The sequence below is a fragment of the Triturus cristatus genome, chromosome 7 (assembly GCF_964204655.1).
Source record: "Triturus cristatus chromosome 7, aTriCri1.1, whole genome shotgun sequence".
In the NCBI taxonomy this organism is placed as follows: Eukaryota; Metazoa; Chordata; class Amphibia; order Caudata; family Salamandridae; genus Triturus; species Triturus cristatus.
In genome coordinates, this window is record NC_140590.1 from 1,520,834,710 (window position 1) to 1,520,847,660 (window position 12,951).

The 12,951-nt window shown below is 44.8% G+C and overlaps 1 protein-coding gene across 1 annotated transcript in view; it reads left to right on the forward strand.

Annotated features, from left to right (window-relative positions):
* SPO11 (SPO11 initiator of meiotic double strand breaks) overlaps positions 1 to 12,951 on the forward strand; it is an 898,758-nt gene that overhangs the window by 177,273 nt on the left and 708,534 nt on the right. The window contains exon 3 of the mRNA XM_085614575.1: positions 9,643 to 9,756. Coding sequence (XP_085470701.1) covers positions 9,643 to 9,756 — 114 coding nt within the window. The remainder of the gene's footprint in view (positions 1 to 9,642; positions 9,757 to 12,951) is intronic.

Here is a 12,951-nt window from a genome sequence, read left to right on the forward strand (position 1 = left end):
CATAGGTTGATTAGGAAAGCAAGAGCTAATTATATTGCTGACAAAATTTTGGAAGGTAAAAACCCGCCCAAAATGATTTTCTCCCTTCTTAGACAAATGCAACATTCTAATATGAAAACGGATCCCCCTGTCTTGTTTAATGCTCATTGCGATAAACTTGCTGACTTCTTTGTGCAAAAGGTGGAGACTATTTATAATAATCTTCCAACTGTCAGCCCTCACGTACTGAGTAGTAACATTGCGTCTGTACCTAAAGGGGTGGATTGGTTGGTCGCCCCTGCATCTACACTGTTTTCTTTTCCTCCTCTTACGTTAGCTGAGACGGAATCTTTTTGCCGTAAGATCAAATCAGGTTCCCCAGTTGATACTTTGAGACCCGACCAACTGAGCTTGGTCTTTCCCTCCGTGCTCCCAGTGGTCAGGGATTTGATTAATTTATCGTTGTCTTCGGCTTCTTTGCCCACCTCTTGGAAGCATGCAAAAGTGATTCCTTTATTAAAAAAAAGCATCTTTGGAGCCCTCCGATCCTGGAAATTTTCGGCCCATTTCTCAACTTCCTTTTTTAGCCAAAGTCATCGAATCCTATGTCAATTCTGCTTTGGCGGAATTTGTGGCGGAGAATAAAATCCTTGACCCCTCGCAAAATGGTTTCCGTCCCCGCCACAGTACCGAGTCTGCTCTGTTGGCCGTGATTGAGGATCTCCATGGTAACCTGGATGTCGGGAACTCGGTGGCCTTGATTCTATTGGATTTAAGTGCCGCTTTTGACACTGTTTCGCATGACATCCTTTTGGGTAGACTACGTGATATTGGGGTCAGGGGTTCGGCGCTTTCCTGGTTCGGTTCTTTCTTGGGAAAGAGGACCTTTCAAGTGGTTATTCCTCCATACCATTCGCAGGTGCATGCCATTAAGTACGGGGTTCCGCAGGGCTCAATACTGAGCCCAGCATTGTTTAACATCTATGTTCAGCCCCTTGCAGTGGTTGCTAAAAGTAGAGGGTTGTCGTTGGTATCTGATGCCGATGACACCCAGTTAGTCATTGCTTTTTCTAAAAATTGTAGAAACAACCTTCTCAAATTCAAAGAGGACTTATTAGCTATCTCAGATTGGATGACAACCAACTGCTTGCAGCTAAATGCCGCAAAATCAGAAATTCTTGTGCTAAGGAAAGACAGTGCTTTATGGTCAGAACAGTGGTGGCCGGATCAACTTAAGCCAGTGCCACTGCCTAAAGAGGCGGTCAAGAATTTAGGCTTCTGGATAGACAGGGACCTTTCCTTCGATACACAGTCCAAAGTCCTTGCAGGGGTCTGTTTTGGACTCCTGAGGGGGTTGAAGCCCCTGCATGGATACTTTGATCCAGAGATCCGCCAAACTATTCTCCAGGCCACAATACTGTCCAGGTTGGACTATGGCAATTCCCTTTATCTGGGGGCCAATAAATCGTGTATCTCTCGCCTTCAACGCATTCAAAATGCGGCTGCTCGGGCGTTGTTTGCGCTTCCTAAATTTTGCTCGGTGTCTAATCTTTTACCCAACCTGCACTGGTTGCCTATAGCCAAAAGATTTCAGTTTAAGTCCTTGTGTATGGCTCATAAAATTCTGGTGAAACAAGGCCCTCCTATCCTGGATGACATGCTTGTCCAGTATATTCCGAATCGCCCCCTTCACTCCGCTAACTCGGGCCTTGTCTGTACTCCTCGTTTTCAAAGAGTTAGAGCTGGTGGACGTTCTTTCAAAGTCCAGGCAGCCCTTTTGTGGAATTCCCTTCCGACTTCCATTAGAGGTTTGCAGAATCATATGCTATTTCGCAAGGCCGTGAAGACCTGGCTTTTTCCTGCGTAATTCTAGTCTGTGTTAGTTGGAGTAGTCTCTGCACTTGTTCTTCTGGGTAGCGCTGGGACGCCCCGTCACTGGGGCAGCTATGTGCTGTAATAATACCTTAATAATAATAGGTGTCAAGACGCTAGCACTGTGGGAGATCAAACATGGGACCTCAAGGAATTACTTAGTGAAAAGCCAAGTTTTCAGTACCTTCCTGAAATTGAGCAGGTTATGGCTAGATCGAATATGGGAGGGAAGTAGAAATGATAGAAAATATATGTGGGCAAATAGTTACAGGAGACCTTCTTACGAATTGTCGAAATTGCATAATTCCTACACTATATTCGTGTGATATGGTATAAAGTTGGGTATTTTATTTTTTTGTTACTGCTTGGACCCCTGCAATAAAACATTTCCTACACATAACTAATTAGTAAGTTCTTTGCCATTGTAGCAGATTTTTTGGGGGATAAATTGTCTGGGTCAGTAAACACTTCTATAGAGCAATACTCGTGCTCTTTCAATTTTGCTAATTAAAACAATTTCAGCCTCACTCTCAGAGAATCTTAGCCTCATTTCTAACCCAACAGCAACAAGTTATACTGATCCTTCAGTTGTCTCTCTAAAGACTGAACTTATATAAATATAGCAGGATATCATTTGCATACAATGGTAGTCCGTCATTCTCCCATTCGGGGCTCCTCCAAAGCCCCCTGATCAATGCCACATCAAATCCAGTGCTAGCTGCTCTAATACTAGAAAAACACACAAGATGATGGACGGAATGTTGCACATTGGCAAAACATTCACCCCCAGTCACAGATCTGGGTTTAATCCATCGTTATTTTGCTCACCACGCCACCCCAGTTCAGACATGGCCATATGCAAATCAGTCTTGACCCTGTGCCTCATGGGAACAGTCCAGCCCGAGCTACCAAGCCATGTCTTCCCTGGACCGGAATCAAGCATTCTAGGACCAGTTTCGGGGTTTCACCCCTCTTCAGCCAGGATAGCTTAACTCCAGTGGCGTAGTGAGCACAGGACCCACATCTGGGCATACCCTTCCCGCATAGGGCGAACAGCAAAACACATAAGATGATGGACGGAATGTTGCACATTGGCAAAACATTCACCCCCAGTCACAGATCTGGGTTTAATCCATCATTATTTTGCTCACCACGCCACCCCAGTTCAGACATGGCCATATGCAAATCAGTCTTGACCCTGTGCCTCATGGGAACAGTCCAGCCCGAACTGTCAAGCCATGTCTTCCCTGGACTGGAATCAAGCATCCTAGGACCGGTTTTGGGGTTTCACCCCTCTTCAGCCAGGATAGCTTGACTCCAGTGGCGTAGTGAGCACGGGACCCACGTCTGGGTATACCCTTCCCACATAGGGCGAACAGCAAAACACACAAGATGATGGACGGAATATTGCACTTTGGCAAAACATTCACCCCCAGTTACAGATCTGGGTTTAATCCATCGTTATTTTGCTCACCACGCCACCCCAGTTCAGACATGGCCATATGCAAATCAGTCTTGACCCTGTGCCTCATGGGAACAGTCCAGCCCGAAATGCCAAGCCATGTCTTCCCTGGACCGGAATCAAGCATCCTAGGACCGGTTACGGGGTTTCATCCCTCTTCAGCCAGGATAGCTTGACTCCAGTGGCGTAGTGAGCAACGGACCCACGTCTGGGCATACCCTTCCCACATAGGGCGAACAGCAAAACACACAAGATGATGAACGGAATGTTGCACATTGGCAAAATATTCACCCCCAGTCACAGATCTGGGTTTAATCCATTGTTATTTTGTCCACCATGCCACCCCAGGTCAGACATGGCCATATGCAAATAAGTCTTGACCCTGTGCCTCATGGGAACAGTCCAGCCCAAACTGCCAAGCCATGTGTTCCCTGGACCAGAATCAAACATCCTAGGACCGGTTTCGGGGTTTCACCCCTCTTCAGCCAGGATAGCTTAACTCCAGTGGCGTAGTGAGCACAGGACCCACATCTGGGCATACCCTTCCCACATAGGGTGAACAGCAAAACACATAAGATGATGGACGGAATGTTGCACATTGGCAAAACATTCACCCCCAGTCACAGATCTGGGTTTAATCCATCATTATTTTGCTCACCACGCCACCCCAGTTCAGACATGGCCATATGCAAATCAGTCTTGACCCTGTGCCTCATGGGAACAGTCCAGCCCGAACTGTCAAGCCATGTCTTCCCTGGACTGGAATCAAGCATCCTAGGACCGGTTTTGGGGTTTCACCCCTCTTCAGCCAGGATAGCTTGACTCCAGTGGCGTAGTGAGTACGGGACCCACGTCTGGGTATACCCTTCCCACATAGGGCGAACAGCAAAACACACAAGATGATGGACGGAATATTGCACTTTGGCAAAACATTCACCCACAGTTACAGATCTGGGTTTAATCCATCGTTATTTTGCTCACCACGCCACCCCAGTTCAGACATGGCCATATGCAAATCAGTCTTGACCCTGTGCCTCATGGGAACAGTCCAGCCCGAAATGCCAAGCCATGTCTTCCCTGGACCGGAATCAAGCATACTAGGACTGGTTACGGGGTTTCATCCCTCTTCAGCCAGGATAGCTTGACTCCAGTGGCGTAGTGAGCAACGGACCCACGTCTGGGCATACCCTTCCCACATAGGGCGAACAGCAAAACACACAAGATGATGAACGGAATGCTGCACATTGGCAAAATATTCACCCCCAGTCACAGATCTGGGTTTAATCCATTGTTATTTTGTCCACCATGCCACCCCAGGTCAGACATGGCCATATGCAAATAAGTCTTGACCCTGTGCCTCATGGGAACAGTCCAGCCCAAACTGCCAAGCCATGTGTTCCCTGGACCAGAATCAAACATCCTAGGACCGGTTTCGGGGTTTCACCCCTCTTCAGCCAGGATAGCTTGACTCCAGTGGTGTAGTGAGCACGGGTCCCACGTCTGGGCGTACCCTTCCCATATAGGGCGAACAGCAAAACACCCAAGATGATGGACGGAATGTTGCACATTGGCAAAACATTCACCCCCAGTCCCCATTCCTGGCTGAAGAGGGGTGAAACCCTGAAACCAGTCCTAGGATGCTTGGTTCCAGTCCAGGGAGGACCTGGCTTGGCAGTTCGGGCTGGACTGTTCCCATGAGGCACAGGGTCAAGACTGATTTGCATATGGCTGGGTTCAAACTGGAATGGCATGGTGAGCAAAAAAACGATGGATTCAGGCCCAGATCTCTGTACTGGGGTGAATGTATGACATTGTTCTGCATTCTGTCCATCAACTGGTGTTTTTGCATTTGTCACCCCGAGTGGGAAGGGTATGCTCAGACGTAAGTCCCGTGCTCTCCATGCCACTGGAATCAAGCTATCCTGGCTGAAGAGGGGTGAAACCCCGAAACCGGTCCTAGGATGCTTGGTTCCAGTCCAGGGAGGACCTGGCTTGGCAGTTCGGGCTGGACTGTTCCGATGAACCACAGGGTCAAGACTGATTTGCATATGGCTGGGTTCAAACTGGAATGGCCTGGTGAGCAAAAACACGATGGATTTAGGCCCAGATCTCTGTACTGGGGTGAATGTATGACATTGTTCTGCATTCTATCCATCAACTGGTGTTTTTGCTCTAATACTAGAGCAAAACTTAAATGGAAAGGGAGTCGCCCTGTCTTGTTCAGAAAAGGGCTCAGATACAACTCCATTTACCCGCTGTCTTGCCAAAGGAGCTGTATAAAGTAGTTTAATCCCAGACACAAATTAGAGACTGGAGCCTATCCTCTCTAGAACTCTCATTACATAAGCATACACAACTGAGTTGAAGGCATTTGGAGAGTCCAGGGACTGCACTACTGTCATTTATGCAGTGTTGCGCATATATTCCATGCACCTATACAGAAGTACAGAGTTATGACTCATGCTGCTGTAAAGCATGAATCTGAATTGATTCTTAGAGATCACCTGATCTGTCCCACACAGAGGTGATTTTCCAAGACCATCTAAAATCTCACATTCTAATCCCACCACAGCCACTTAATTGTGGTATTGGTTCCCTGAAGATCACAGGCCACTTGAAAATCAGTTTTTTCCAAGTTGGAGCAACTGCGATTCTACTTCCATTAATAAATTCTCATGTACGGTAGTTTTGGGACAGACCCTATAAAATGTGAAATGGAGTCAATATTATGGAAAATGTATGTTAATTGCCTGGACGAAAATGCATCTTTTCCTGACTTCCTCTATTTAGAATTCTGTTGTATTGAAAAAAAGAATAAATATGTTCAACTTCACCTGGAACAGGATAACAATGTAAGGATTATTTGCAATATGGAAATTGAGGCCAATGGGGAAAAATCAATGTAATGGTGCATCCAAGATTCTTACATGTACTGTAGACTTGTGAATGGTGTATCTGAAGAAACCATTCGCCCAAATAGGCGTGTCTTTGATTTACTTTCTTCAACAGCAAAATGTGAAGGTGAAACTGGCTGGAGACTTCACGTAATGTGATCATACTACAACATGCCAAACGTGTAACAGATCTTCCTGAATCTGAAATACCCACCTGGTTAAATATAGAGAGTTTCTTGTCCTTGACTCCATATTTCGTTTTAGTTGTTTCCTGGAACATTTTAGGGTTACACTGACATTTAAGAGAGAAAAAGATTAGAGTGTATTGAGTTGTATCAAATAAATAATTTTAAGGAGACCTGGCATACTGGAATCTCCTCTCACCCACAGACCATATTTCTTTGAGAAAACCACTACAGCATATCTTTAGGCCTGCATAAAGGAAGATCTTTAGACACTGCTCTGCAATAACTAATATTGCCAGTTGGAAAGGGAAATTAACATTGCTTTAGAGTATTGTTTTACTTTTTGCACTTGAAATTTTCAATGTTTAAAAAATATACTAATTACTAATACCCATTTTCTAATTCATTCCTCATTCAAACACACTTTACACAAAGAGGTATTTGGTACTGAAGTAATCTCTTTTGGATGGACCCCACTGTTGTAATAGGGAAACATGAATCTAATGTGTTCTGTGGAGCGGTAGAATGTCCAATGGATGATGTGCAAGCAGTGTTTGAGTCACTGGATTTCTGAAGCACAGCAGACTTTCGAGTAGAGTTGTGTATCATCTGCATTGTTATTTGTTAGTAGTGCACGAAGTGGCTCCATGTAAAAGTTGAAGATCACAGGAGGCACTCTGAAACCCTGGAGGACTTGGCAGGTGATAGGGATGATTTGTGACCTGTAGGTACCCATATGAACAAACTGGTGTTGGTTGGAAAGGTGGGAGGAGAGCCAGTGAAGGACATTGCCAGTGAATCTCATTTGACACTCTGGGGTGCGTATGAGGGTGGGATGGTTGTCTATATCGAAAACAGCTGAGGGGTCCAACAATATCAGGAGTGCCATATTCATCTGGGGTCAAGAGGGCATCGCCTGTGATGTATAAGGTAGTGCTTTCCATGCTGCAGCATAATCTGAAGCCATACTGGCAGTTATGCAGGAGATGGTCACTACTGATGTGCCCTTGAAATTAAACATAGACTGCTTTTTCAATGAGCTTGTCGATGAATGACCGGTGAGTGATGGGCTGGTAGCTGGCAAGGTCAACCGGCTCTAGTGTAGATTGTTTTAGAAGTGGAAGGACCGAGGTGCAAGGTGCCTTGAGTGTGGGAGGCATTGACATTAGAAAGTAGGGGTAAGAGCATCCCCAGAGAGTGCTTTGAGGAAGGATAATGATAAGACATCACCTTCATAAGAATGGGCTATAAGGAAGTTGAGCATGTCAGCAACATCTGGAAGAGATAGGGCTTTGAAAACTGGTCATTGTGGAATTCTTTTGAAAGGGCAGATGTAAGAATTGAAACAGGCTTGATGTTGTTGATGTGCTGTTGGATCTTCTGTACTTTTTCATGGAAGAAGAGATTGATGGCATTGCACTTTTCTTTAGAGTGAGGAACGGGTTAAACCAGCATAAGGTTGATGCAGTGTATGACTGTCTTGAATAGCCTTCTGCTTCTGTTGGTGGCTTTGTTGATGGTGTTGGTATAGTACTTTGCGTTGGCTGATTTGATGAGCTGTCTGTGTGTTGAGCGGAGGGACTTCGAAATCCTGAGGCCCTTGGGAGTTCTGTTTTTCATCCATTGTCTTTGTCTGCAAATGGGTTGTTTATTGCTAGCAAGGTCCTTTGAGTACCAGGATGCTCAAGGCGTTGACCTGCAGTTGCATCTTTAAATTTGGGCGTGGATGTTAATATAGGTTTCTAGAAAATTGTTTAATTTGTTTAGAAGGGTGTTGGCGTCTGACTTGGACTTGATAAGGTGATAGGAGAGTTCATACATTAGGTTGTTTATGAAGAAGTAGTTAAAGGATCTGAAGGTTTGGCCTTCTGTTTTGTGCTGACCTTGATGTTTGTAGGAAGCTAAGTCTGGAGATAGTGATGGTAAATGTGTTGATCCAGTCCAGGGGTATAGGTGGTTTGCATGAGATTGTTGGTGATGTTGACAATATGGCCTTTGGAATGGGTTGGTTTTGTGACAAGCTGTAGCACTTTGAGTCGTTGAGTGTATCGATCGGGATGGTGTCTTTTGTTCTTATTTTAGGTTGTGTTGCCTGAGAGGTTGAAGTCACCGAAGAGGGTGGTGTGGGCATGTTGGATGGGAGAGGTGGTGATGAGATCCGAGAGTTCATCATTGAAGACCATGGTTCTCCCCACGAGGCCTGTAGATAAGATGATGGAGGAGGTTTGTGTCACAAGGAGAGGAAAATTGCATGTCAGCAGCTCCATAGAGTTGGTGTTACTTGGTAGCCTAGAATGTAAGAACATAAGGACTTATGGATGACAGCGAGGTGGCGGCCTCATCCCTTTTTATGTGTGCAGTCCACAGGATGGATGCTGTGTGAATGTTCTGCGAGTCTCTGGGTCGTCTACAAGTGGGTGTGATTGTGGGGATTGATAGTACGGGGTACTGGATGAAGCACAAGAATGCACCTTACACTGTACGTTTCACTGGAATAGGGTTCTGGCCCAAGGCCTATCCTGGCCCTAACAGGCCCAAAAAGGCGATACCAGTGCCTGTGTCCACAGTTTGCTGGGGACCGCCTGGCAACGGGGCTTCCTGAAGAGTTAGTTGAAGTCGGGAGAAGACAAGAAGTGACTTCACTACCTGTGCAAATGGATGATGGGAAATCCAGTGATGTCACTTCCTGTTCAGATGGATGATGAAAAGTGCAGTGGTGTCAGTTCCTCTGCAGATAGATGATGGGAAATGAAGTCCTCTTGCTTGGCTTGTTCTTTTAAATACAGTTTTGGTGGGAAACCAGTGATGTCACTTCCAGTGTGGATGTATGATGGCAAATCCAGGGATGTCACTTCCTGTGCAAATGGATGATGGTATGTCCAGTGATGTCACTTCCTATACAGATAGATGATGGGAAATGCAGTTGTGTCGCTTTGTGTGAAAACGGATAATGGAACATTAATTCCTCTTGAATGGCTACTTATGTGTTGACCATATTGAAATGATGTGGGTCTTTTGTTTACTTGTTGAAGTAGAATGTATGTTAATGTAGTGTATATCAAACAAACCAAGCACTTTGAATTGTTGTGATTTGATTATTGCACAGCCAATGGAGAATCCACCTGTTTGTAGAATATGAAAAAACTAAGAAAATTATCATTACTCTAACAATCCTGGTTTCCTTAATGATGAATGATGGAAAGCTCCAAATTTCACTGCATTTAACACCAATAAAATCTTTTTATTTTAGTCCTCAAGTTCTTGTGGCAATAGAAAATGTGATCTTGGAAGTTGTTTCAAGCTTGTCCCGAAATGAAGCGCCTTGCCTCACCTTGTTTAACCGATCAAACTGGGGAAATGTAGAGTAAGTACTTTTCAGTATTGCTGGCTGCATTTTTCTTTCCTCGTGGCTCACAATACTAGGTCGTATTGTTTAAAAATGTACATAATTTTGAATTTGTGACTGCTATTTTCAATAAAAGGATAGAGACCATGTTACTTTAGCATTATACCATTATTTATTTAAGTTGATTCCTAGAGTCGAAAGAATGGCTACTTTTAACCCTAGCAGAGTGCTTTTGTACATAGCAAATGCAGTAAGTTAGTATGCACATGTAGGAGATGTATAACAATGTGTTGAATGTGTCTAATGCGGGTTTTGAAACCTACGGCCTGCCACATTGTCACCTTCACTGTGCAACTTATGATGAAGTAGTGTAACAAAGGTTTATACAGTATAGGGAAGGGAAGTTCAAAAGCAAGAAAATATGATAATTAGGAAATATGTAAAATAAGATTTTTTTTATAAGGGTAGAGTGTTTTTCTGAAGGGGAGATGACAGCCAGTCTCCATTAGTTCGCCTTGACTCTAACTAGATTCTTCTTAGGAAACTTTCTCAGTAAGCGATCAAAAGGCAATACTCAAGGTGGTAGGTCCGAACTGTTGGACTTTGCCCTTTCTAAAGGGTCATCAACCAACTTTTTGCCTTGGCCCTCCTATTTTCAGAACTCATTTTTGTTGGCTCTTAGGACTCTGTGCACTTTGCCACTGCTAACCAGTTCTAAAGTGCTTGTACTTTCTCCTTAAAACATGGAAGAATTGGCTTATACCCAATTATCATATTTAACTTACTCCTAAATCCCTAGTACAGAGGCACTCCAAGTGCCAGGAAATTAAAGGCTATTAGTGGGCCTGTAGCCCTGATTGGGCCACCCACTTACTTTCTCCTTAAACATGTCTCATGCATGCCATTACAGCCTGTGTGTGTAGTTCTAAACTGCAATGTTGGCCTAGCAAAATAAGCATTTTGCTGTGTCCAACCCTTCCTTTTGAATACATATAAGTCACCCCTAGGGTGCAGTGTACTTAAAAAGTAGGACATGTACTTTTGAGTTTTACATGTCCTGGTAGTGAAAAACTCTTAACTTTGTTTCTCACTTCTGCAGGGCCTGCCTCGCTCATAGGATGAAATTGGGGTTAACTTATTACATTTTAATAAGATGTAACTTCCAGATGGAAATAGATCATCAATTCATGTTTGGTGTTTTTGGAATTGTAATGAAAAATCTTCTCTTATGGTAAAGTCGGATGTTAAATTACAATTTTGAAAATGCAACTTTTAGGAAGTTGGCATTTTCATACCTTAGGCATTTATTGCCTACAGCATGTCTCTGAGTCACATGAATGGGTGTAGCTGACAGTTGGGCTTTGTGTATTCTTCCTAAACAGCCACACACAATACAGAGTTTAGGTGTGCCTGGATGGGCCATTATTGGCAGGATGGGAGTACGGAGCTGGGCAAGGCACTAATTACACTTCAGTAGGCTGTGCCCTACCTCCACAGAAAAGCTGCATACCGCCCTTAGTTTGTCTGGAGCCAGGGCAGGGAGGCAGGAAACCTGTGCACTTTAAAGGGAAAACTCCTGAAGCTTCTCCCACTTCAAAGTTAAGGCCAGGTAAAAATATTGAACCTCAGACACCAACTCTTCAGTACACTTTTGGACCTGTGGAGACTCTGCCAGGAGGAAGGACTGCTGTGCTATTGAAAGGACTGCACTCTGCTGCCCTGCTGGAGAACTACCTTGCTGGCCTGCTGCCTTTCTGGAGTGCTGCCCTGCTGCCCTCTTTCTTGAGTCAGAGGGTTTGGACCCACACCTGAACCCAAGACTCCCAGAACGACACCGAGGGTGAGCCTGCATGCCTCCTGTTCTGAGTCACAAGGACATAACAGGTTCCCAACCACCTGACCCAGCACCCAGCTCCAGCTGGAGCAACCCCTTGACCCCCAAGTGGTGCCCCTCAGGTCCACAGAGAGGCTGAATTTAAATGTTTGGGTTGTTTGCGACTGCTGACTGGCCCATTGAAATCGAAACATTGGCAGTGTCTGCCAACGTGAAGTTCAGTCAGCTTGACCCTTCATGCTACAGCATCACCACGACCCACCCATTCATGAAGATAACAGGATCTTCACGCTACAGCAATGATCGTCCATGATGCCAGGCATTGCGCTACATCGACGACCATCACGCAATGCTTCCCTGCTCCTCGCGGCCCACTCCACCTTGAACGGGAATCTTTGTGCTGGACTGAGAAGGTGACTTTTAAGTGGGACTGACCTGCTCCTTGTATCTTACCCACCCTCCATAGCGCTCTGCCTGAACTTGTGAATTTCTTCCTGTTTTGCACGACCAGATAGATGCGCTTTTTTCGCTTATATCTTTAAAATTACATGTTTCTGGTTCCACTGATTGGATTTTTGTCATTTTGGTCTTGATTCATTTATAAAAATGTTCTCTACTTCTTTAAATTTGTGTGGGATTTTTCTTGTGTTGTGTTTTCACTTTGTTACCATTTGTAGTGCTGCAGAAATGCTTTACACATTGCCTCCAAATTAAGTCTGTCTGCTGTGTTCCAAGCTATCAGAGGGTTGAGCACAGATTAATTTGGGTTTTGCTTGTGTCTCACCCTGATAAGGATTGTGGTTGCTGCTTGAGAAGGGTTTCACCCCCTGATTTATTATTTGGTGGACGGATCGTTGTTCCGCCACGGGGATGGAATAAATTAATCCATCCCCACGGCGAATGGACCATCCATCAAATTTATAAATGACCGCCAAACAGGCGGTTATTTATAATGCCTTGGCAAAAACCTCCATGACGGCTGTTCCTGCCAATGCATTTCACTGTTTGGTGCAGGGCTGCGTCAGCATGACACACACCTGCACTAAACAGTTTCCTTTTTTTATTTTCAAAAAGAAAATGTAATGTTCCCCTTGCCATGGGAGTCATCTCCCATGGCGAGAGGAGCATTATTAGCATTTTACTGTCCCTTACCGCCAGGGTTTAAAAGCCTGGCGGTGACGGACAGTAAAACACTGGCTATATGTCCACCCATCCTGATTGGGTGAGTAAACACACAGCCATTTCTCTGATGGCCCTTACTCCGTCAGTCTGTCAGAGAGATATGGCTATGAGGTGGCGGAGTAGTCACCGCTCTAGACAGAACTATGGTCCTCAAGCATTTAAATCGGGTGGGAAGTGGACCATTATGTTGACGGTAA